Below are 27,918 nucleotides of genomic sequence, written 5' to 3'. Positions count from 1 at the left end.
AATAACTGTGCGATGTAATAATATGTGCAACAAATTCCCATGACACGTGTTTATCTATGTAGCAAACCTTCTTATGTACCCACAAACCTAAAATAAAAATTTGATAGTTTAAAAAATGTTTTTAAAAAAAGAAAAAAAATGTGGATTACAGGCCTTACTTTGAAGAGTATTCTCTCAGTGAATAGATGTAATATAGGTAGTGAAAGGCTTGTAGACACATATGTAAAAGATAGTTCTAAGAATGTTACTTGCAAGCTGTCTTGTTAAGAGTGTTAAATTCAGTGAATATAAGTGAGTAACAAACTGTAATGTATGTAATGAAGTGTTTAAAGGCATGATTATTATGATGAGGGTTGCAGGCCTAGCTGTGAAGAGTGTTCTTTTGGTGTATAGATGTAATACATGTAGTGAAGTGTTTGTGGACACATGCTAAACATGATTCTAAGAATATTAGTTGCAAGCTGTAAGGCTGAGTGTTAATTCAGTTACTCTAAGTGAGTAGCAAACTGTAATGTATGTAATGAAGTGTTTAAAGACACTTCTTAAATCATGATTCTTATAATGGGGTTTAATTCTTATAATTTGTGTATGAGGTAAGAATAAACTCCCAACTCTGGGTAGTTACTGTACATTTACAAAGTCTTTATGTTATGGCTTTAAACGTTCTTTACTCATGCTTTTTTTTTTTTTTTTTTTTGAGATGGAGTCTTGCTCTGTCACCCGGGCTGGAGTGCAGTGATGCGATATTGGCTCACTGCAACCTCGCCTCCTGGGTTCAAGCAATCCTTCTGCTTCAGCCTCCCAAGTAGCTGGGATTACAGGTGTGTGCCACCATACCCGGCTAATTTTTGTATTTTTAGTAGAGATGGGGTTTCACCGTGTTGGCCAGGCTGGTCTCAAACTCCTGACCTCAAGTGATCCGTCCACCTAGGCCTCTCAAAATACTGGGATTACAGGTGCGAGTCACTGTGCTCAACCTCTCATGCTTACTTTTTGTAATGAAGTAGCAAAAAAGTATTTTCTTTCATCATCATTAGCATATGGTAGTTTAGTATTACTAGAAATTAGGAATTCAATGCCATATTTGACACGGAAAGTAATAAATTCATCCTCACAGATCTAACCACATTTCCCATTATATAATCACATTTGAAAAACACTAGAGTTTAAATCCAGTTGGCTAACAAATATGACAGAAAAGAGGCCTGCTAAGATTATTCTATATAAGGACCACCTCTCCCAACCCACAGCACTCTCTCACTCTTACCTTGCTTTACCTTTCTCCTGGACTTACCATCAACTATTATATATACAATTGCTTATTTCTCTCATTAGAATGTAAGTTCCATAAGGTAAGTACTTTTGTTCTGTTTATTCATTATCTCTAGTTTCTAAAATACTTCCTACTACAAAATTTTTGCTTGATATTTATTGATAATTAAACATTTATTCTGCATGCTGAAGGTCAAATATGTAAATAAAATACAACCTCTATGCACCAGGCATTGTGCTAGGCATCCTTGGAACATTCTGTGTGTGCTGTTTGTAAAGCAAAATGTTAAACTGATGATTTATTTTTGTTTGATTTGTGATTGCGAAATATCTGAAGACAGAGTATATCCTTGTTGATCTTTCTATCACAGCACCTAGTAAGTCTAACAGAGTAGGTGCATGAAAATTTTCTGAATTGAAATACTGGCAGTAATATGGAATTTTTATTGATATATTTCATTTTAAACCAATTCTAAGTGCTGGAAAAGTTTTACCTTATGGGGTAATTTTTTCTTTTTTCTTTTTAATATAACCTCACTAATGTCTCCTATTCCATGTGCTGTTCTTACAACATGATGTCAACACTCCTCCCACTGAGTGTCACTGAGGGCCTGTTCATTTCGCTTTATGCCTGTGCAGATCTTTGTGACACTATGTTACCTCTGAGGTCATAAAAATGTCACCTGCTTCTGCTTTGTTCTCTTGGGGTGCCAACTCTGGGAAGAGGAAGCTCAAATGAGCCTACGTGAATAAGCCCTGAGAGTGAATGGAGATGCCAAGTCACTCTCCAGCTGCCCAGCCCTCTGCTGTTTCAGTTCCAGCCACCATCTGCCTACAACTGCATGAGACCCTGAAACAGAACTGACCAGCCAAGCCTTTCCTGAATTCCTGAACCACAGAAACTATGAAGATAAGAAAATGCTATTGTTTGAATCCTCTGAGTTATTCAAGTGATTCATTCATTATGTAGCAATAGTATCCATACCACTTTATTAGCCAAAATTATCTCTATAATTTCCCCTCATTAGTCCAAGTGCTAATTTCTCTTTCACATGATACTTGCGTCAAATAAATTTGAGAAACTATTGTCTTCTGAATAGATTTAAAGTGGTCATACTTTAGATTTTCTCTTTTCTACAAAAATGAGAAAAACATGATCAGAGGCTAGTACCATGAACAAAATAATCTTAAAAGCAAAGTATCCTCTTAAGAAGAGTTATTTCGTGTCATACAAGCCATAAAATGGCAATCAACTACTGTGAAGGTTTTTTCTTTTCATAGGTATTGGCTTCTCTACCTAGGCAACCATCTGCTTCATCATATGGTTTGTTATTTGTCATTGAGGAACAAATAAGGCAAAGACTACTAAAGTTTTCTTTGATTTACTGCATTTAAGGCAGCAATAGATAAGTAGATTCAAAAGAAGCCAGGGCAAGACTATTTTATTTTTTGCTCTGAGCAGGTAGACTATAGAAAATTCAGCAGAAGATAAGGAATGCACACCCAGCCTCAATGTATTCGGCTTCTAACAAATGATCACTGGAGAATGTCTCTGCTTTTAGCACTGCTTCCCCATGAGGCAGGCCCTCGCTCTTCAATACATAAGGATGATAAATGACAACTGTTCATAGTCTAGCTGTTCTCATGTCATGTGCCTCTACAGGTAGGAATGTTGCTAAGGTAGCACTAACCAAAATCCTCCTATTGTTCTCATCTCTTCCGGAAAATCAAGACTTTGGGTAAAGAATTAATAGTTTCTCACTACAAAGGGCTGTAGACCACTAATTTGGCCAAATTGCCTTATCAGTAGATAAGTTAATACAGCAGATTAACTCAGCATATACACTTTTGTTCTGAATGTTAACCTGTAAAACTATACTAACACTTCTCGGTAGATTTCTCCTTTCTTTCCTCATCAAATTGCTTTAGAAAACGTTAATTCTAACACAGGACTCAAGACCTACTGTTATACCACTTATAAAAAATTGTCTACACCAGGGACCAGCAAACTTTTTCTTAAAGGGTCAGAAAATAACTATTTTAGGCTTGTGGGGCTATAAGGTCTCTGCATCAACTACTCAACTCTGCAGCTGTATGGAACAAACAGCGATGGGCAATACATAAAGAAATGAATAAGGCTGTGCTACAAAACTGGTAGCTGGCTGTCATTTGCAAATCCCTGGAAGCCATATGAATCTTTTCTGAAATGAAATTAGTTTGGTTAAAGACTTTCTTTTTCTGATGCACTGAAACTGAGCTTTCCTAAGAGGAACATAAAGTTAACAGAGCAGGAAAAAACCTGCTTTATGGTGAAGAGGTCACTTGAGCTAATCAGTGCAATGGTACAACTACAAACTTCACACAACGTTATTAAAAAAATAACAAAACAAAAACAAATCTTACTTGAACTTTTTTCTCCCTTCTGCTCTTGCTTCTTCATTTTTAAGAGAACGGTTTCACTAACCAACGTACAGTCCATGTCCACTGTCTCTCCTCCTAATTTTGACTGACTGCCATCCTGAATAAATATTTTAAAAATAAAAAAATTTAACAATTATTCCTTTATGGTCTTATATTTAATTTTTACAAAACATTTTGGTAAAATATACGTAACACACATTTTACCACTTTTAAGCATTAAGCTATATTTACTTTTATACTTTACGAACGGGTAAGGATTTAGGTTTTACTGCTTATAAAACATTTTAGCTTCAATATAATCAAGCCTAGGAAAAGAAGGACTGCTGCCAAGGAAAGGGAGAATTATTTACCACTAAACACCCTTGAACTTTTCCTGCCTTTATTTTCCAATTTGCCTCATAGTAATGAACATCAGTGTACACTAAGAACACTTTTAAAAATTAAATTTAATTTCTTGATAGGCATATATTACTCAGCAAATGTTAAATACTTTGTTATTAATATGCTACCAAGTGAAAGAGAACCTCTGAAACTAACAGAAGCTAAATACAAGACAAAAAACTATTTCCACTATGAATTTTAACTTTTAAAAATAGTCAACTTGGAAAATGAATTTTATGGTGCATTATTTTAAAGCTAATGAAGACATGATGAATTATTTTAATGAAAGATAAAATTATATAAGATATGCAGCATTTTGCATTATTTTTATTTATGAGACAGGGTCTTGCTCTGGTTGCCTAGACTGGATGTGCAGTGGTGTGATCATACCTCACTGCAGCCTCGAATTCCTGGGTTCAAGGTATCCTCCCAACCTCAGCCTCCCAAGTAGCTAGGACTACAGGTATGCACTACCATGCCCAGCTAACTTTAAAATTTCCTATAGAGACAGGGCCTTGCTATGTTGCCCAGGCTGGTCTCGAATTCCTGGCTTCAAGTGATTCTCTTCGACCTCCCAGAGTGTTGGGATTACAGAGGCATGAGCCACTGTGCCTGCCCACTGCATTCTTTAAAAAACTATATGAATATTTTTCAGTAAAGGCCTTTAAAGTCAGAAAGTATTACCCTTTAAAAAATACCATAAAGTTAGAAGAATAAGCATTTTTATTTCTTAATTTTCTGCATAAATACATGTAGGTTTTAAGACATATCTGATTATCTTAAGGTGATACAGTGAGTCACAAGAGGAGGTTGACTAACAACTCATTGGAATAAGAGTCAAATGAGTTTTGGTTTTACTTTTTAACTTACCTTTGTATCTATTACAGTAACATCCATTTTATACTGAGAAAGGTCTGCTCCCGGATCTATACTCCACTGGATATTTTCAAAGGATACATCTTAGGTAAAGGGAAAGAGCATGCAATTAAAAAACTGATTTCAAAAATTCTCATCACTTTAAAATATTTTTTTTTATTTTTTTATTTTGCAAGACTCAGGACTCATCTTTATTTTGTTAAACTCCCAGAGACACAAATATTCATTGAATGGCTACCTTGTATAAAGAAGAATCTATGACAGGGAAGACAAATGAGAACCTTCTGCTTAATCTCATACAGATAGTCCCTAACTTTATGATTGTACAACTTAAAATTTTTCAACTTTATTATGGTATAAAAGAGATATGCATTCAGTAGAAACTGTACTTCTTTATGTACCCATACACCCATTCTGTTTTTCACTTTCAGGACAGTATTCAATAAATTACATGAGATACTCAACACTTTATCATAAAATAGGCTTTGTGTTTTGCCCAACTGTAGCCTAATGTAAGTGTTCTGAGCATGTTTAAGTTAGGCTAGGCAAAGCTATGATGTTTTAATTCCACAATCTGTTTTTTTTTTTCTTTTTATTATTATTATTATTATTATACTTTAGGCTCTATGGTACATGTGCGCAATGTGCAGGTAAGTTACATATGTATACATGTGCCATGCTGGTGTGCTGCACCCACCAACTCGTCATCTAGCATTAGGTATATCTCCCAATGCTATCCCTCCCCCCTCCCCCCACATTCACAATAGCAAAGACTTGGAACCAACCCAAATGTCCAACAATGATAGACTGGATTAAGAAAATGTGGCACATATACACCATGGAATACTATGCAGCCATAAAAAATGATGAGTTCACGTCCTTTGTAGGGACATGGATGAAATTGGAAATCATCATTCTCAGTAAACTATTGCAAGAACAAAAAACCAAACACCGCATATTCTCACTCATAGGTGGGAATTGAACAATGAGAACACATGGACACAGGAAGGGGAACATCACACTTTAAAATATTATGGGACCTAAAGAATAGAAAATTTTTGCAAATCATGTCTGGTAAAGGACTTATATCTAAGATATATAAAGAACTCTCACAGCTCATAATAAAAAGACAAATATCCCAATTAAAGATGGGCAAAGGATCTAAACAGACAGTTCTCCAAAGAAGATATACAAATCGCCGATAAACATGAAAGGATGCTCAACATCATTAGCCGTCAAGGAAATGCAAACCAAAACCACGAGATGGCAAAAATCAAAAAGCTATATAACAAGTGCTAGTGAGGATGTGGAGATACTGGAACCCTCACATACTGCTGATGGGAATGTGAAATGGTGTAGCTGCTTTGGAAAACAGGCAGTCTTTCAAAAGGTAAAATGTAGAATTGGCATATGGTCCAACAATTCCACTCCTAGGTATAATCCAAGAAAAATGAAAACATACATCCACACAAAAACCTGTATACAAATGTTCATAGCAGCATTGTTCATAATAGCAAAAAAGTGACAACTTAAATGTCAGCTAATAAATGCCTAAAATATGGTATACTTATGCAATAAAAAATTATCCAATAAAAAGAAATAAAATATTGATATATGCTGTAACACACATAACTGAAAACATTATGCCAAGTGAAAGAAGTAAGTTACAAAAGATCATATATTAAATGATTCCATTTATATGAAAACTCCAGAATAGGCAAATCTACAAAGAGAGAAAGTAGATTCAAGGTGCCTAGGACTGCAGAGGGAATACGGGGAAGAAAAGTGATGAAAATGTTTTAAACCTAGACTATAGTGATGGTTGTACAACTCTGTGGGTATACCAAACCACTGAATTGAACATTTTAATGGGTGATTTTTATGGTATGTGATTTATATTTCAATTAAAATTTTTTAAAATTAAAAACTATAACATTGGTGGGGTTTTCAATATATGTAGATATAATACACAGGAACTACATAAAGTGTAGTTACAGAACATGAAATAGTACATTAACTCCAAGTAGATTGTAAAAGGCTAAGTAGGTATACTGTAATCCCTAGAGCAACCATGAAAAAAATAAAAACAAAAAGCTCAAAAAAAATCATGAATGATAGTGAAAAAAATGTTTTCATATAGAGACTAAAACACTCACTGGAAAAACAACTAATGACTGTGCTTCAGGAAAAAGGGAAAATAAACCCAGAATAAAGGAATAACTTGCCAATGAAGAATGCAAGAAAAAATACTGCACTTGAACTATAGAAATGTTTGGTGGCTGAAAAAAAAATTACTTTTTTAAAGATAGCAGGCTGGGCATGGGTGGTTCACACCTGTAATCCCAGCACTTTGGGAGGCTAAGGCAGGCAGATGGCTTGAGTCCAGTAGTTCGAGACCAACCTGGGCAACATGACAAAACCCAGTCTCTTCAAAAAATAAAAAAATCAGGTGGGTGTGGTGGTGCATGCTTGTAGTCCCAGCTATCCAGGGGGCTGAGATGGGAGGATCCACTTGAGCCTGGGAGGTCAAGGCTGCAAGTGAGCCGTGATCATGCCACTGCACTCCAGTCTGGGTGACAGAGTGAGACCCTGTCTCAAATAATAATAATAATAATAATAAAAGATAGCAAAATTATGAAAAGCTGCCTATATATCTTAAGGCAAACAATTTTTTTTTTCTTTTTTTTGAGACGGAGTCTCGCTCTGTCGCCCAGGCTGGAGTGCAGTGCAGTGGCACGATCTCGGCTCACTGCAAGCTCCACCTCCCAGGTTCACGCCATTCTCCTGCCTCAGCCTCCCAAATAGCTGGGACTACAGGCGCCTGCCACCACGCCTGGACTGGCTTATTTTTTGTGTTTTTAGTAGAGATGGGGTTTCACCACGTTAGCCAGGATGGTCTCGATCTCCTGACCTCGTGATCTGCCTGCCACGGCCTCCCAAAGTGCTGGGATTACAGGTGTGAGCCACCGTGCCGGGCCAACAATGTTTTTAAAGGAGTTTAAAAAAGTATATAAGTGGCCGGGCGCAGTGACTCACGCCTGTAATTCCAGCACTTTGGGAGGCTGAGGCTGGTGGATCACGAGGTCAGGAGATCGAGACCATCCTGGCTAACGTGGTGAAACCCCGTCTCTACTAAAAATACAGAAAAAAATTAGCCGGGCATGGTGGGCACCTGTAGTCCCAGCTACTCGGGAGGCTGAGACAGGAGAATGGTGTGAACCCGGGAGGCGGAGTTTGTGGTGAGCCAAGATTGTGCCACTGCACTCCAGCCTGGGAGACAGAGTGAGACTCCGTCTCAAAAAAAAAAAAAAAAAAGTATACAAGTATATACATGAATATGTTTACAGATACACATGTAAATGCAAAGAAAAACGACAACTGTCCTATGGGGTGAAGAACAAAGTTTAGATAATGAACGTTCTAATTTTTATTTTTAAAAATTCTGTATAGTTTAAATTTGTTAAAGCTTTTGTAAAGAAAATAAACTATATAAAATAAGTAAATCTACAAAATCATATATAAAAGTAAGTATCAAAAGATCTCAATTCATTTTTTTCAAAAAGCATAAGAACAAAAAATCACCGGTAAAATGTGAGAATCGTCCTATAAATACAGACACCTGAAGGAAGAAATAAGTTTTTTTCCAAAACAATTCAATCTATTTAAAAAAGTAAATAATGACATTCAATCTGAAGTCATTAAAAAAGTGGAGATCCTGTTTACGGTGTACACACCTTGGTTGTTTTGTAGAGACTTTATTTTACCAGTTCTACATGGATTTAACTGAAGAACTGATGCGAGTTCACATCCTCCACGGACTGACCTGGTTTGTATTTTTATTGGCTCATGAGAACCAGCATCCTAAAACAGAAATAATTGTTAGCTCTAAATGAAATCACAAGCAACCATTTTAATCAAAATCCTTGAACATTTAACACAAACCTTTATGTCATCTAAAACATTCTCAGTCTCCAAACTTTCACGTGGACGTAGAGGAATTTTAACGACAGCATTTTCTTCTTTTATCTGTAATGATGGTTTATTGTCTGGAGAGCATTTACTCAAGGGCTGAAGGATGATGCATTCCTGTAAACAGGGCTCCCCTGGGGAATCTTTGGGCAACGTGCAGTTGCCATCCGAGGCCTTACGGCTTGAGGAAAAGCCCTTTGGAATGGTCTTCAAAGCCTCATAAAGAGTCACTTGCCTAAATCTGTTTTTAGAAGTCTCACTTCCTTGGCTTTTCTCTTGACGCTGAATAGCTGAAAATCGATCAGACAGATCCAGAGGTTTATCCATCACACAGTCTCCATTCATAGAAAACTGATTATCCATTGGAAAAGGGAAAGCATTTTCTTTATCAAAAGAAGCTTGGGGGCAGCTTACTTCATGTTCACTTTCTTCCTCAGTTTTCTTCCTTTTGGATGTTCGGCCTCCCAATGATTTCAGGGGCTCCAAATGTTTATCAGTGTTAGAATCTTTAACGTACTCAGTCCTATTCTGTTCACCTAGGGATTCACTTATATTTTTAAGTATCTGTTTATTAGATGACTGGATAATGATCTTGTTCACTTCAGACCCAAGACTATGATGTGTGAAAAGGGCACTATCTTCAGATTTTGATCTAGTTTTTTCTAATCTAGATATACAAGTGTTGCTAAAAGGGAGTGTTTTCAGATGTTTTTTTTTCCCAGGCTGTAAAAGAGAAGGGGACAAACTTGTATTCAAATCTAAACCACTTTTGATACTAGACATAGCTCCAAATACAGGAGATGACACTCGAGTAGGTAATTCTTCTTGAGGAGGAGTCTTTGAAGTAGAATCTGAAAATCTAAAGAGTGATAACAATTCTTTAATACAGAATTAATAGTAAGGTCTTATCTACCTCTTAGAAGCAAATGATTAACCAAAGTTTAAGACAAGGTACAGCTTTTGGCTTCTCTTCATTTAGATGACAAAAGAGAAGGGGAAAAGCAGAGGAAAATGACATAGGAAGTATTTCTCAATACCGTAATATTCATATTTTAAAAATTTTTCCTAAGTACTTTAAATAACTTTATTATACAAAAAATCATCTTTTGCCAGGCGCAGTGGCTCATGCCTGTAATCCTAGCACTTTGGGAGGCCGAGGTGGGCAGATCACTTGAGGCCAGAAGTTCGAGGCCAGCCTGGCTAACATGGTGAAACCCCGTCTCTACTAAAAATACAAAAATTAGCCAGGTGTGGTGGCACACGCCAGTAATCCCAGCTACTCTGGTGGCTAAGGCACGAGAATCACTTGAACCTGGGAGGCGGAGGTTGCAGTGAGCCAAGCCTGGGTGACAGAGTGAGACACTGTGTCAAGAAACAAACAAACAAAAATCATATTTTAATAAATTCCACTGAGAACCTAAGTTCTTTTGTTATGACATTTGATCATGAGTAACTCCAAGAAACAAAATTCTTACACTACAGAATTGAACATAAATTAAGATTCAGCCTGTCTCTAGCAGACGAAATATGCGTAGAAAGAACAGTAAGTTTAAGTTTGAAGATGTGGGCTGGGTAAGATCTCTGGCTCTACCACTTAATAGCTATGTGGCCTTAAACAAGACATTTAACCTTTTTGGAGCTGCATTTTTGTAATCTGTAAAATAAACCAAAAAATGAGGGTAACAAAATCTACTTTAATCAGTTACTAAGATGACAGACTGTGATATACATATATAGATAGATAGATATCTATGTATCTAAAAACCAAAAGCTCTTTTAAAAAGCAAAATGCTACATAAATACAGGTACAGTGGCCCTCCTTATCTGTGGGTTCTGCATCTGTAGATTCAACCATGTGGCTAGAAAATAATTTGGGTAAAAAATCCAAATTTCACAATATTCTAAAAGGCAAAACTTCTATTTTCCATGTGCCAAGTACTATGTTGAATCTTTGCAAATGGACTGATATGTAGGCATTGTATTAGGTATTATAAATAATCTGGAAATTACATAAAATATACAGGAGGATATACACAGGTTATATGCAATAATGATGGCCATTTTATGTAACGGACTTGAGCATCTTTGGATTTTGGTACCCATGCAGGAGGGGGTCCTATAACTAATCCCCCACTGATATCATGGAATGGCTGTATTATTAGTTAATAGATATTCTGAAATTAGTAAAAATGAGATGCAACACAATCTTGGAAGCTCATCCAAGCTTCTAGATGCATTTTGTAGAACATCCAGTTTTTGGAAATATAAACCCCGAAGGGATGACTGTCTCTTTAAAGGAGCAGAGTGACAAGTACTGGGAACAAGTACTGCTTGACAGAAACACAGAAAGTAGCTAAAAATGATATCCACCTTTCTACTGTAAAGCAAAAAAGCTCTCAATTGGTCAGAAACTAGGGAGACAATTTTTAAAGTAAAAATTTATATAACCATAATAACAAACTATATGTTGAAGCAGAGAAATGGCTTAATTATATGGAATTCATTGTAATGGGATCTCACCAATAGCTTGTAAGTTTTCACCAACGTGCTCTTAATTACCTTAAACTATCTTCAGTATTTCTTGTAGATTCCTCAAAAGGCTGTTTCTTGTGATCTCCTTCCAGACAGTGGTAGAGCTCATCACCAAGGGGGCTCATGGGACCTTGAGTTTCCTTCAAGAGTAAAATATGAAGCACACCCATGTAATGGGATTTGTTCATTCTTAAAAAGGGATGAAGTACTGATATACGTTAAGATGTAGATGAACCTCAAAAATATACTAAGAAGCCAGACAAAGGCCACATGATGTATGATTCCATTTACATGAAATATTCAGAATAGGTAAATCTCCAGGGACAGAAAGCAGATTGGAAGCTGCCAGAGGATGCAAGTGGGAGGTGGAAGAATGAGGGGAGGAGAATGGGGATACATGATTAATGGGTATGAGGTTTTCTTTGAAGGTGATAAAATGCTTTGGAACTGGATAGAAGTGATAGTTGCATAATATTGTGAATGTACTAAATATCAATGAGTTGTACACTTCAAAATGATTAATTTGTTATGTTAATTTCACCACAATGAAAAATACGAAGCACATTTTAAGTTTAAAGAGAAAAGCCTCAATGTTCTACACAAGTATATTCTACTACTTGCATATAAAACTCCAATTCCAAAAAACAACATTAAGATGTGGGGAAGGGAATAGAGATAATTATTCATACTGATAGGAGATGAATTTAAAATAATCCTTTAGAGAACAGTGCTTCTCAATCTTTAACATGCATACAAGTCAACTGGAGATCTTGTTAAAATGCAAGTTCAGTAGGTCTGAGATTCTGCATCTCTACCAAACTTCAAAACTGATGCAGATGCTGTTGGCCCATGGATCACATGTTAAGCAGCAAGTCATTAGATTTCAGCTCCCTTAAATCTATTTGGTGTCTAAGCTATGACTTGCCAGGTTTGTGGGTAGGTGGGAATTAGAAACTATTAAAACACATTCAAAGTTCAAAGGTTAAAAACTACCCATTATCATTTAAGAATGAATTTAAAACTAGAAAGGACAAAAAAATCCATATGTAATGAAAAACTAATTCAATTTTTAGAAATTCAACAGCAAGACAACTTAATAAGAGTACAGCTGGATGTGGTGACTCACACCTGTAATCTCAACACTTTGAGAGGCTGAAGCAGGAGGATCTCTTGAAGCCAAGTGTTTGAGATCAATCTGGGCAACACAGTTGAGACCCCCATCTCTACAAAAAAAATTAGCTAGGCATGGTGGTATATGTCTGTAGTCCCAGCTATTTGGGAGGCTGAGATGGGAGGATCACTTGAGGCCAGGAGTTTGAAGCTATAGGGCTCTATGACTGTGTCTGTCAATAGCCACTGCACTCCAGCCTGGGCAACACAGTGAGACCCTATCTCTAAAAAATAAAACAAAACAACAATTCTGAAATCAACCTAAAGGTTTAGGTCTTCTCTTAGATGAGGGCAGGGAGGTGGCATGAGAGAGGGGGAAGGGAAGAAAGTTGACAAAATCTCTAAGCCGTAATTACTCCCCTAAATTTTGACTCAACCCATATCCCAAGAACTCTAGATTCTAGATTTCTGAGACTGCTGGGCTGGACAACAGAAATAGGACTTTCTAACAACATAAGTTTTGTTTCAGGCCTTTACCCAAGATCTTTAGATAAAATAATTCTCTTGCTTAATTCTCTAAGAACTGACCTAAAAAGACATAAAATTAATTCATGTTATTGCCAAAGTAAACAATTACTTACAGATTCTTCCTGAACACCAAGTCCAAGTGTTTCAGCAACAACTGTAGCTAAATTAAAAGATGACTTATCAGGAGTATAGCTGCTTGTTCCATGTGTTTCTAAGAATAAATAATAAACCATTTTAATAAATAATAAAACCAATTTTACAAAACTGTAGAAGCTAGACATATTAAAATGACAAAAGAGGAAGGAAAAGGCTCACACCTCGTAAGATGGCACTAGACACATTTTAAAATTCTGTGCAAAAAGTCCAAAATACCTACCATAAACGGCAGTAAGTTGCAGGTCTATGCATGCTAAAATTTTTCAAGTAAATTTTATGTTTTTCCTAAATGAACTGAATGCAATAGGTAGATAATTTTTCTTATGGCCACTGGGGAAAAAAATCTTAAAATGGATTTACAGTGGAATTATTGTGACTTATGTTACAGCATTAATATCAAACTATATTTACAGTATCTTTCATGAAAACATACTTTGTAGGAGAGGTTGTCAGCACTGCATGTTTCAGGTTAAGCTAACACATATTCATAAATCACCTATGTTCTAGTATTTTATAAAGGTTAACTCAAATATTTATGGAGCACTTATTATGTTCCAGGTATTGTGCTAAGCACTAGATGAAAAGAAAAAGTTCTTGTTCTCAAGGAGCTTATACAGTTGAAAGGTAAAAAGAGAACTGCAATAGAATGTGATAAACATTATAATAAAGGTACATAAAAGGGGTGATTTAAACATAGAATAAGGACTCCTAAATCTCTTTTGGGAAATCAAGGAAAGTTACAAGTGATGCCTAAGCTGACTCGAGAGAAGGAAGAATATGGCAAGTTAACTGGACTGCGGACAGAAAGTAGAATTCTAGGTATAATTAAGGGTCTAGATAAGTGAAACAAAATTGCTTGTTCGGGGAACTACGCGTAGTTTGACTGCTAGAAGTCAAACTGCAGAAGATGGGAGTAGGACATGAACCCAGTTAGGTTGGTTAGGGGTCAGATTATGCTAAGGAGTTTCAAATTTATCCTGCAGACAATGAAGAGATATCTAAGAGATTTAAATAAAACAAATGCAGTGTGTGGGCTGAAAAGGTATTAGTGGCTGTGACACACTCATTAGGCAAGAAGCAATCACTAATAGGCAAGAGGACTAATTAGATTACTAGAACATGTTGTCTTGATGAGAGATGCTAGTAGCCTAAACTAGTATAATAGGGGCAGGGAAGAATATGTAAAACATATATGTAGGAGGTGGAATCAGTAAGACTTAGAGGCTGTTTAGCAAAAACAGATGAAGCAGAAATCTAGGATGACTCAAAGAGGCATGTATAGTGTCATTCACTGAGATTGCAAATGTGAGGATGAAGAGTTGCTTTGACAGGTTAAGTGTCAACTGTAGACATGCTGAAGTTGAAGGATATCCCTGTAGAGGTATCCAACAGCAGGTAGATACATTGGTTGGGAATCCAGGAAAAAAGTTAGACAGAGATACAGGTTTGGGATTTATTAGTTTATGAGTCAGAGAAGACTACTGACTGTAGGTGACATTCCTCCAGGAAGAGATAGAAAGTGAAGCCGGGTACAGTGGTTCATGCCTGTAATCCCAACACTTTGGCAGGCCGAAGCAGGTGGATCACTTGAGCCTAGGAGAGCAAGACCAGCCTTGGCAACATGGTGAAACACTGTTCTACAAAAATACAAATATCAGCCAGACATGGTGGTGTGTGCCTGTAGTCTCAGCTACTTGAGGGGCTGAGGTGGGAGGATCACTTGAGCCTGGGAGGTTGAGGCTGCAGTGAGCTGTGTTTGTGCCACTGCACTCCAGCCTGGGTGACAGGAAGAGACCCTGTCTCAAAAAATAAATAAATAAATAAATAAATAAAAAAAGAGAGAGACAGAAATAGAACAGGCACAGTACCATATATTTTGGAGAACAGCAACAATGATGACATTTACAGTCAGAATCAGTTCCAGTGTAAGGAGTAAGAAAGGGTTTGTGAATTCATTCTACTCTCTTCAATCCCTGTAAGTCTCCCTCCCTCCCTTCCCCCGTAACCCACTCCTCTAGCACTTTTCTCTCTCCTCCCTTCCTCCTTCCCTCCCCTCTCCCTCTCTCTTACTCTCTCTTCCTCTCTTGCAGGTGGGGGGTTGGGGAGTAGAATCCATACTACACTGAGTTGGAGTGAATGGGAATTAGGAAAGTAGAGATATTGAGTATAGACTATTAATACTTTTTCACCTCTGAAGAGAAGCTGTAGCTAAAGGTGGAGATTATTAAAAGGGGGGTTATTTTTTAAAGATGGAAGATAACATATATGTGTATATACCTAAGAATAAGCCAGCAGAGAAGCTGCAGATACTGTATAAGGAAGATAGGACAAATAATGGAGCAAAGACCTGGCAGCAGCAGAAGAGAATTGGTTCTAGAGAGCTGAGAAGCAAGGATCTGCCACGTTCCGTGTTGTATCCCTAGCACCCTTTGCTGGACCCTGAGCCTCCATGCACATGCACACATACTCATGGACAGACAAACAGACAAACATATTAATATAAAATGATTTGTAGCTTTCAGAATGTAACTTTTACACTATTATAAAATGAATAAGTGATTAACCTTGACCAACCCTCCCAACTGGGCTCCGGATCTCATCTCCTCTGACCTTTTTAAGGATGTAGCAATTGTTCCCTCTTTCTCCAGAATTATTAATTTTCTCCTCTTTACTTGATCATCCTCTCAACATAAATAAATGCTGATCATGCTACAATATTCCATCTTGAAAAAATCCTCCCTCGACCCATGTTCTTCTTTAGCCACTGTCCTGTTCTCTCCTCCTCTCTACTGTAAAATGTCTTGGAGTACTTGTTTGTGTGTGCTCTTTCCATTTTCTCTGTCCTTAGTTTCCTTTGAACATGAGACAGATCTCAGATGGTCACCATTACATCTTAACAATTTTTATCATGTTACTAGTTTAACACTCAATGATCTCCATGCAACCAAATCCCATGGTCAATTCTAGAAAGTCTTCATCTTACTTGACTTATTAGCATTGTTAAACACAGTTGATCACTCCTTTGTCCTCTCTCCACTTGGCTTAAAGGATATCATTTTTAGTTTTCCTGTCTCATTGGCAGCTCCTTCTCTGTTTTGTTGGTTCCTACTCATTTTCACCACCTCAACAGCTACAGTATTTTCCCTAAGGGGGTGAAAAATGGTTCGGGGCAGGGGGGAGCAAAAAAAAACCTTACTATGTATAAAGCACAGACATAAGTGCATACACATATCACCTAAACAGATATACAGTAGATCTGCAGTAATAAAATTCCAGCAGGGAAGGGATTGGGGGGAGGGGGGAAATGTTTAAAAATGCTGGGGTGGGGGTTCTTCAACAAAAGAAAAGTTGAAAATCATGGCTTTACATAATGAAGTTCCCCAAGGCTCAATACTTGGACTTCTTCTCATCCTCATCTATTATCACTTGCTTGGTAATCTCATCTAGTTTCATGGCTTAGATGCCATCTACATGCTGATGACTTCCATATGTGTCTCCATCCTCAACTTCTCTAAATTCTAACTCACATCTACTCATGAATCCAAACTCTACCTGAATGTTGCGTTTGCATTTCAAATAGAATATTTCCGAAACCAAACTTCTAATTTCTAACCACCCCCGCCCCAACCTATACACCTGCGGCTCCCAGTCTTTTCCATCTCAGTAAATGGTAACTCTATTTTTCCTGTTGTCCAAACCAATCTCCCCTTAACTCACTCTGCTCCAGTCACACAGGGGTCCTTAATGTTCCTCAAACAAACCAAATGGCATCTTCACTGCAAGGCCTCTGGGCTTGCTAATCTCTCTGCCAGGGTGCCCTTCTCCCAGATAGCCACGTGACTCACTTCCCTCCCTCAGTCCCTATGCAAACGTCACTTTACAAGTGAGGCTTTCTAATATCCCTTCTTATCCTGCTTTACTTTTCTTCAGAGCACTTGCTTCTATCTGACATAAATTTTATTTCTCCCTCAGCTAGATCATAAGCTCCGTGAGGACAAGGGCTTTGTTTTATTCAGTGCCTGGTATACAATAGCTGCTTCAATATTTGTTGAACAAATAAGTAAATCACAGTAAAGCCTTCTTTACTTAAAATTATTAGTAATTTATATTAATATGATTAGGGATATTTATATGAATAGGATAACATTACTTTCCAATATGAAAAAGATAGTAAACTAGTAATATAAACAAAATTATGTGGAAAATACCTTTAAAATATTGTCTAAGTTAGACTGTGGGTCACTGTCACCCACCAATAACCACAATTTTAAACTTGTAAAGTAATCTCAGTATCTTGCTTACTGGCCATTGGAGATTGACTTTGGTCATAAGTGTCAGCTACTAGAATTTCATTCTCATTAGGATTATGTTGTGGATGAGTTGAAGACTTGGAAGCTTTTCTCAATTCTAAGGGGAGAAAAAAAATAAGAGATTACATAATAAACAATGATGATGAAAAGTATTATCAAATTATTTTTTATTCATATTTAAAATTTTTATGTATTATCTGTATTTAAATACAATATAAGTACTATTTTATTGACATAATTATTGTATTCTAAGAAGTAAGCTTCTTTAATTTCACTAAGAAACAAAACTGTTTAAGTTAAGACATTGGGAGAGAGGGGACTAGAACAGACAGCTTCTTCTAACCCAAATTGCCTAGAGTAGTAACATTTTAGTGTTACTTTTCTTTTTATATTTGTTACAAATCAGCAGGTTAATTTAAAAAGGTATACTGGGCTGGGCACAGTGGCTCATGACTGTAATCTCAGCACCTTGGGAGGCTGAGGCAGGAGGATCTCTTGAGCCTTAAAGTTCCAGGCTGTAGTAAGCCACAGATTACACCACAGTACTCCACCCTGGATGACAGAGTGAGACCCTATCTCAAATAATCAATCAATAAACAAATGATCAATCAATCTAATGTATACTACATCATTTATCTCCATGATCTTTTAGAGTTTTTATTTTCGGGAAGGAAACTCTGAAGCATGCTTTATCAGAAACCACGCCAATATTTAAAGATTTAGTTCAAAGAAAACCAAAATAAGGACAAAGTAAAGTGAAATGGTTTTACTATTTATAACTTGAGAGTAATATTAAAAAGCATTATAAACCTTAAAATAAGCAAGCAAGGGAAGTTAGAGAACAGGACTAATTAGTCATTAAAGCATTTAAAATTATTATTATTTTTTTTTTTGAGATGGAGTCTCACTCTGTCGCCCAGGTTAGAGTGCAGTGGCATGATCTCGGCTCACTGCAACCTCCGCCTCCAGGGTTCAAGTGATTCTCCTGCTTCAGCCTCTCGAGTAGCTGGGACTGCACGCGTGTGCCAACACGCCCAGCTAATTTTTTATATTTTTAGTACAGACAGGGTTTCACCATGTTAGCCAGGATGGTCTCCATCTCCTGACCTCATGATCCGCCCACCTTGGCCTCCCAAAGTGCTGGGATTACAGGTGTGAGCCACCGTGCCCGGCCTTAAAATTATTTTAAAATCATTTGTATGGCTCAAAGTTATCATACATCTTAAAACCAAACTTCAGATTCCAAGTAAAAAATGATCAGAACAAGGTTAAAGCAAGTGAATTAAATTTCTAAATAGTTATATGCTGCTTTCATACAAAGAAGAAATAAACCAGAAGCATTTATATTGGTTACAAAAGACTTTCCTAATATGGAATTGTTTTCTAGATATTCTTATTTGTGAATTTAAACATGATCTAAATTATGCAGTGATTATCTTTAATGATTCACGTCCTGTCTGATAGCAAACTAAAAGGTCAACGGATATTCACTTTAGATCTATGATTTTACATTTTAACTTAGCTCCTATTTCAGTGTAGGATTTTTAACAGTTCTTTTGTTTTCCACTAGATGGTGATACAAATGCTTATAAAATGGGGGAAAACTGTCAATGTTCCAACATCTAAGAATAAGATCTGCTTGTTTGTTTAAAGGCATATTTACTGTTAACAATTTATTTGTATTACACAAATATAGTACTACGTATATATCCCCCGGCCCCCATGCTTTCCTTGTTGCAAATAGTTTAGGTTAAAAATTAAAGTCTTTACTGTTTGCTTTAGATTAATACTAAAAGTAATACTTGTATCATGGCACATAACAAATTTTGGGACTATCTGAAAAGACAGTTTTAAAGCATTTAGCAGAAATGATAAACTAGGCTGGAATTGGAAACATGCCACTGAAAAGCCACAAAGTGGACACATTATAACACCATTTCTTGATTACCACTAACTCCTACAAATTACAACAAATAAAAATAGCCAGTTACAGACAGCTCCAATGGCAGGAGTACCCATGTGGGAAGACCTGGAGAGTAGGAAAGTTCAGAGCTAAGAAGATCTGTATTTGAATTTTGACTCATCTACATAATAGCAGACCTTGAGTGAGTTATTTAACCTTTCTAAACATATCTTTCCTCATCTATAAAACAAAAGAGCTGATAGTTATCTCACAAGCCTGTTACGAGAATTAAAACATAGCAATAATACATGCAAATCACTCAGCATAATACCTGGTACACAGGAGGTAGAAATTAACATTAAGTTCCTTTCCTTTTTCCTTCTATCCCACTTGGATATATACACATAGGAATATTTTTAAAAGAAAAAAGAAAAAAGAAACTATTTACTACATTTATAAAATATGGTATATTTACATGTCATATAGATGACACGTATCTATACATAACACAGGCAGAAAATGCCTTCTCAGTCACTTTACGAATAGAAGTTAAACTCATAGTTGTACCATGGGATACCGGAATAGTGATTATCTTCTTACCACTAGATTGAATAACATAAAAACTAGTAGATGAACACTGGTTTACAAAACCAGAGAACAAAATACAACTCCAACTCTTACCATTTGCACACACAGAGCGCTCCAATTTAGTATGTGTTTGTTCCATGTACCGGACATGGGGGTTCTCCTTTCTTCGTAGCCGGTTAATGCCAGAAAATGAGAAGTCTGTTATCGGTGAATCTGGAATAACGTCTTCCTCACGTTCAAGCTCAGCTGCTTGATGCTGTTGATCATTCCTAGAGAAGAATGACAATGGAAAGAAAATCAATTCAATGAGTATTAAAACATTTACTACATGGCATGGAGTTACAGTAGAACACAAACATGAAGCTCTAAGAGAGATGTAATCCCTTGCATCTAATGTTCCAAACCTAAGTGGATAAGTACACGAATGATTACAGTACCCAGTGGGGAATACTATGTGAGAAACGAAGTAGAAAGTATAGTCAATAGCACTTCAGGTGAAATTAAAAGTATTTCAAATTGCAGACAAGATCAGGAGAGAACCCACAGTCTGAGGAAAGGCATGTAGTACTGTGTACTTATGTTGGAGAAGGGAAAGCTGGAATTACATGAACGAGAGACATGAGCTAAGTGTGCACATAATGTAGAAAGAAAGAGGAAAGAAATTAAGGTTTTAGAGCTTGGATATAATGTGACAATCTAACAGTATTGTGCAAGATTGGGACAGAAGGACAGGAGGCAAGGAAATCAATTAGATAGTGGCTATAATAGTCCAGGCAAGCCGCTCTGTCTGTGGTCTGAACTAGAATATTTTCAGTACATATGGAAAGGAAAGAACGTTAAACATCATGGTAGTAGAATTAGCATGCTTGACAAATACAGGATGAGAACGCTAACACTGATAACAACCAATTTTTGTTATGTGTTTACATTGCCTGGCACTATTTAAATTATGAGTTTAATTATCACAACTCTGTGAGGTATTACTACTTTCATTTTACAAATGAGGAAATGAAGATATAGAAGTCATTTACTAAAATAGTAACAGAGTCAGGACTTAAATCTCAGCAGTCAGACCCTAACAATAACACATTGTTAACCAAAGGTGTTATCCATAGTCTACAAGAAGGCTTCAAAATTTGAGTTTCTGTTACTGCTTTTATCTAGGCCCCCTTATAGTCTACTCTCAACAACAGTCACAAGAGTCCTATTAAGACATAAGTTGGGGCCGGGTGCGGTGGCTCACACGTGTAATCCCAGCACTTTGGGAGGTCAGGAGATCGAGACCATCCTGGCTAACATGGTGAAACCCTGTCTCTACTAAAAATACAAAAAATTAGCCAGGCGTGGTGGCGGGTGCCTGTAGTCCCAGCTACTCGGGAGGCTGAGGCAGGAGAATGGCGTGAACCCAGAAGGCAGAGCTTGCAGTGAGCTGAGATCACACCACTGCACTCCAGCCTGGGCAACAGAGCGGGACTCTGTCTCAAAAAAAAAAAAAAAAAAGACATAAGTCGGGCCAGGCATAGTGGCTCAGACCTGCAATTCCAGCACTTTGGGAGGCCCAGCAAAACCCTATTGCTACAAAAAAATATATTAAAAAATCTGCCAGGCGTGGTGGCACACGCCTGTAGTCTCAGCTACTTGGGAGGGTTGCTTGAGCCCAGGAAGTCGAGGCTGCAGTGAGCTATGATCACGCCACTCCACTCCAGCCTTGGCAACACAGTGAGACCCTATCTCCATAAAAAAAAAAAAAAAAAAAAAAAAAAAAAAAAAAAAAACCCAAAAAGACTTAAGTCATTGGGATGAAATCTCATTAAAACCCTGTCACATCTGCTCACTTCACTGAGAACACAAGCCAAAGTCCTTTGATCCATGAAGATCCTACATGACCTGATAGTGCCCCTCCCATATTTCCTCTCTGACCTTTTCTCCTATTATACTCTATTCCTGCCACACTCTCTTCCTTGAGGTTCCCCAACACACCAAGCATACTCCCACCTTAGGTTCTTTGCTCCAATTGTTCCACCTTCTTGGAATGCTCATCCCCAGATAGCTACATAGCTAGTACCTCTCTAATCTCCTTCAAGTCTGCTAGAATTTCTGTTTAAAATTGCAACCTCCCTTCACACACCCTAGTACTCCTGTTCCCTGTTATTCTGCTCTATAAACTTTATCCACAGCATTTACTGCTTTCTAACATAGTATGCAATTTACTCGTTTTTATTTATTTAGATTTTTTTTTTGAGTCGAGTCTTGCTCTATTGCCCAGGCTGGAGTGCAGTTGTGCAATCTCGGCTCACTACAACCTCTGCCTCCCCGGGTTGTAGTGATTCTCGTGCCTCAGCCTCCCGAGTAGGTGGGATTACAGGCACGCAACACCATGCCTGGCTAATTTTTGTATGTTTAGTAGAGACAGGGTTTCACCATGTTGGCCAGGCTGGTCCCAAACTCCTGACCTCAAGTGATCCACCCGTCTCGGCCTCTCAAAGTGCTGAGATTACAGGCGTGAACCACGGCACCCAGCTGCAATTTATTTATTGTATCTATTGCTAACCTGTTAGAATATAACTTCTAAGAGCATAGGATCTTTGGTTCACTGATGAATCACAAGAGCCTACCACAGTAGACATATAGTAGGTATGGCATAAACATTTGTTGAGTGAGTATGAGACATTCCCAGATTCCACTAGAGAATAAATTTGTGTGGATCTAGGCATATGCTCTTGGCCAACTCAATTCAGAATCAATTGTAACTGAAAGATTGGGTTTGAATTGAATTGTGAATGTTGAGTAAAAAAAATAAAGTTAATTGACCTTCCCATGTCAAACCATTACTGACCTTATTTGCCAACCAATTATTACCAATCTGTCAGACATCTAGGCTTTACATGACCAAATCAGTCTGTCCTATTAGACTCATATCAACTTGCAATACTATTTCCAAATAAAAACTTATATAGTGAGAACTGCATGAACTATGACCAACAGAGATTTTTAAGAAACATTAATTGGAAGACAAAGACTAATTTTTCCCAACAAAGATTTATACTTTAATTTCCTGAATGATACCAATATTATTTGTAGGCTTTAATCCTACATTTTATACCAAGGAACAACCTTTAGAGCTAATGTCTAATTATTTAAAGTGTTTTAAATTTTAAATAAATAAACATAAACATAAAATAAAATAAACACAAAATTATTTAAAATTTTATTTTATGTTTTTGAGACAGAGTCTCTTTCTGTTGCCCAGGCTGGAGTGCAGTGATGCGATCTCGGCTCACTGCGACCTCTGCCAGGTTCAAGTGATTCTTGTGTCTCAGCCTCCCGAGTAGCTGGGACTACAGGTGTGCGTGCAACCACACCTGGCTAGTTTTTGTATTTTTAATGGAGATGGGGTTTTACCATGTTGCCCAGGCTGGTCTCAAACTCCTCACCTCAAGTGATCTGCCCACCTTGGCCTCCCAAAGTGCTGAGACTACAGGCATGAGCCACTGTGCCCAGCCAAACTTTATTTTTAATTGACAAATAATAATTGTATCTACTTACTGGGTTCAACAAAATGTTTTGATACATGTTTACACTGTAGAACGATTAAATCAAGCTAATTAACATCTATCACTTCACATACTTATCTTTTTTTTGTAGTAAAAACATTTAAAATCTACTTGGCAATTTTGAAATACACAATCATTATTTATCAAGTCACCATTCTGTGCCATAGATCTGGTATCTAATTTTTAATCTCTTCCTATAATTCTCTTATTCTGGAAAAACAGTAAGTTAAAGTCATATGAGAAAGGCTTATAAATTAATGGAGTGTGAAATCTATCTGACCTAGCTTTAACTAATCACGTCACAGCCTGCTTGCCTATTAGTCATAAAAATTCAACCTGAAACATGAATGAGTCACGAGAAGCAATTGATTTCCTGGCAGAGTGGAAGGAGCTGGGATCACAAAAGGAAAAAACAAACAAAAAAATCCCAAAACTACCTCTAACTAGAGGTGCCCAAACTAAGTAAATGAGTGCTGGCTTTGTCTTCGTCATAAAAGGAAAAAACAAAACTCCATACGTTAACCAAGTTCATCCTTTAAAACATTAGTCTCACTGATTTTCTGAGAGAAAGAGTTCACGCCACAGCTCTTGGTTAAATTAATTATGCACGCTTGTCCTCCTTTCACTTTTCCTTCTGATGGCTTGAGCTGTTTTATTTGTGGACCCCTGCTCCCTCTTAAATTCCTGTCAAAACTGTTTTAGTTGGTTTCTTCCCCAAAGACCTATAATTATGGATCTGGGGTTTCCCTTCATGAGTCTGTAAAAAAGTTTTAAATATTCAGCTTTTTTCCTTTTCTACTCTGAAGAACTTACATTTCCAGTTAAAACATAATTTAAACTTAACGAAGTAACGTCATAGCCATTGTAGGGGAGGTGGCAGTACTGCTCCACTGATCAGGCTATACCTAGAATACTTATTTCTTAATTCAGATATTGACAAACTAAAACATTTTTAAAAATTCACAGTCTGAAGAGTTGAAGTAATGCCACATGAATGAACAGAGGATATTTAATGCCACAGTTAATGAACGGAGGATATTTACTCTAGAGAAAACAAGACTCAGGAGGGCCATGATAGCTGTCTTCATGTATCAAAAGAGTCATCAAGTAGCAAAGGAGAATAGACTTGCTTAAGATGGTCCCAGAAGGCAGTAATAATCAAGAAATATAACTTATAAGCAGTGCAATTTCTATAAACTTAAAATTTTCTAATAATTTTGTCTCACTAAATTTAAATAGGCTTGGGAAACAGTAAACTTCTACTAGACATGTTCAAACAATAGCTATTTGTTAAAGAAGCTGTATAAGGAATTAAATTTAGAAGAGGGTTGAATGCAATGAGTTCTACAGTCCTTTGAACTCTCACGTGTATAGACTCCCTTGACTTTCACTGACCCATCACATCTATTTTCTAAAATGAAGACAATGATGACCTCAATACCTAGCTTTATACACATTTTTAACTTTATAGTGGCAAAATTTTACTGAATAGTTTTGGTGTCACTAATAACCACCCTACCATATAAGCCATCTGTAACATCAAAACTAGCTCAGAAGAGTTAGAGTTATTGCATTTAACAAGCAGAAGTCAAATAATATTTTCTTCTAAAGTTCAGGGGAATTTCAGGCACAAATAGCACAATATGACAGTGGTTTAGGTGATCAGAGAAAATTAGGTTGCCTTTTCAAGATGATACTTGCTTTTTTAAAAACAAAACAAAACTGCTGAGCAAAATGCAATTTCTTTGCGACCAAGCTACAAAAGAAGTTGGTTCATGAGAATCACAACTATCTTATATTTCAGAAGAGAATAAAAGACACAATCAGATCATCTCCTATACTCTTTTGACTAAGCATGTCCTAAATAAACATACATGCCTTAAGCTCATCTATATGATTACTCTTTCCTGTAATTTCAAACTTTAGCCTTCACTTCTTTTCTAAAATTTGAGTGAGTTTCAACAGGAAAAATGTATGTGCTGGAGAACACTAAAAATAAATTCTAAACTAATTAGAATTCATATTTCTACCAAGCAAATGACATGATATAGTTTCAACCTAACTTATACACATTGGTTTTTGAGGCAATCGTCTATCTAATTCTGTGTTAACTTCTACACACTTGGTATCTCATCCCTTTGGTGCTCATAAAGATCAAGGCTGATGTGTTCAAAATACCATAAGCTACGTACATACATAATCACTTCACGTAAATTAATGTAGGTCAACAATCACTTATTTAAAATCCCTGGAACCAGACGGGATTCCAAATTCAGATTTTTAAAAAAAAAATGAAAGTAATACAGTAACACAGAACATATATACATAATTACATAACAGCTCCAGTGGAGTCTGAAGCATCATCCTGTAATCAAACACATTGATATTTTCACAGCAAAACATATGAATACTCACATGAAGTGGGATAAAGACTATAAACAGCATTCTGCCATTGCAGTGAGGTTAGGTTGTGAATAACATTTCAAAAATAACCTTTTGGGTTTTGGAATTCTATGTAACAGATTGTGGATCTGTGTCCTGTGTTCTCTCTTCATTATACAGCATTATTAAAATTACAAAGTGTTGACATTTTCTTATAAACATTTTATAACATCAGTCTGATCTCATAGGTTCCTTTCCTCATCTGACTATTATCTCTCCTCAAAATTCCCTTTGGCTATCAGTATTCAGTAGACCAATCACATGGGAGGAATATCAGAATCCTACTGGATATCCATTATCCTAAAAGTATACCAGTAAGAATGCTAATTCTACTTGTAAGATGTGTTCATACAAAAGTAACTATTCTAAGCCAGAATAATATGTTACATCTACATAGTTTTACTGAAGTTTTTGTAGATGTCTACTTAAACGCAACAGAATCTTTAGGAATGCTATAACGCCATTAGGATTATCCTGAATCCTAAGTTTTCAAAAATAGTATATAAGCTTTATATAAATGGGAACTAAAAGTTAGTCATATCTCTGCTCTGCTCTGCATTAGTCAGATCATATCTAGAAAAATATTCTTTTTTTGAGACAGTGTTGGATAATGGAAAGAAAAGAGGCTTTTCAGAAAAAATATGGGTCTGAGTGACAGTCCTATTACCTACTAGCTGTAAGATGATAGGCAAGTTATTTGACTTTGTGACCTTTGGTTTCCCCATTTGTAAAGTGGGGATAATAAAACTACTTTGCAAAGTCACAGTGAGAATTAGAAATAATAAACATAAAACACAAGAGGAAGTGGCACACAAGATAAAAGTTACTGGTTTTATTCTTTAAGAGAAATGGGGAGAAAAGGGAGAAAAATAGAGGAAGGAAGAAGTTCCATAGGCCTAAGTACTATATAAGAGGAAACACTTATTCAGTTTGCCCTTATGAAGCTTCTGGGACAGGGCTGGAAGAGAGCTAACAAAACTCAAACATCTGTTTGAAATATAAGTATTTTAATAATGTATTATTTATAATAAATCATTATAAAAATTAAAATGTTTTAATTACAATGTTGACACTTTCTTCAAGCACTAATCTAAGAGATGCATTCACACTATACTCTCAAAACACAAAAATGTAGTGATTTTCTTTGTATTTTTTAACTACAGAACACTTCATAATTTTTAAAATGAAATCTGCAACTCTTACAGTATCTTCATGGTTTGTATAGCTAAGTAAAATAAAAGAACAAGGCTGGGGGAAAATACTTACTCAATTTTCTGCTGGAGTTGTTCAGAAAGCTTTTTATTTTCTTCCTGTAGAGTATTCCTTTCATTCACTTAAAAACAATGTGAAAAAGAAGGCAAATAATATATTTATATTAACATCTATGTCAGGCTTTCAAATAAAATATGTTGGCATGTATGAAAAAATTAGTACTTCTATTCCTAAATCATAATGTTTATTCAGGGTTAACACTAGTGTGCAAAACTAATTCGTTACTAGATAGGGAGTACTACATCTCACACCGTGCCAGTTCCATGTAACTGATTAACTGATAATTTTTTGTAATGCTTGCAGGCAAAAGAGAGTACTTCATGTACTAGGGAGTATAATTATTCATACTGAGGACAAGAAAGCATTCCATCTGGTTACTCAGTCCTACTAATTTCAAATACCATTTTAGCAAGAGTCTCTATCTTGAAATTAATTTTATCATAAAAATAAAATAGGCTGGGCGCAGTGGCTCACAGCTGTAATCCCAGCACTCAGAGGCCGAGGTGGGTGGATCACTTGAGGTGAGGAGTTCGAGACCAGCCTGGCCACCATGGTGAAACCCCGTCTCCACTAAAAACACAAAAATCAGCCGGACGTGGTGGCG

At 36.7% G+C, this 27,918-nt stretch overlaps 1 protein-coding gene across 8 annotated transcripts in view; it reads right to left on the bottom strand.

Moving 5' to 3' along the window:
- Nucleotides 1-27,918, bottom strand: part of RBBP8 (RB binding protein 8, endonuclease) — a 110,663-nt gene that overhangs the window by 22,662 nt on the left and 60,083 nt on the right. For all 8 annotated transcript variants that reach the window (NM_001134138.1, XM_024235785.3, XM_054537600.2 and 5 more), the window contains 9 exon segments: nt 3,676-3,790; nt 4,945-5,033; nt 8,685-8,811; nt 8,893-9,778; nt 11,479-11,591; nt 13,203-13,300; nt 17,548-17,652; nt 20,140-20,315; nt 27,309-27,375. In NM_001134138.1, the coding sequence (NP_001127610.1) occupies nt 3,676-3,790; nt 4,945-5,033; nt 8,685-8,811; nt 8,893-9,778; nt 11,479-11,591; nt 13,203-13,300; nt 17,548-17,652; nt 20,140-20,315; nt 27,309-27,375 (1,776 nt within the window).

Source organism: Pongo abelii, chromosome 17 (genome assembly GCF_028885655.2).
Source record: "Pongo abelii isolate AG06213 chromosome 17, NHGRI_mPonAbe1-v2.0_pri, whole genome shotgun sequence".
Taxonomy (NCBI): domain Eukaryota; kingdom Metazoa; phylum Chordata; class Mammalia; order Primates; family Hominidae; genus Pongo; species Pongo abelii.
This window is presented reverse-complemented; position numbering and strand designations above follow the sequence as displayed.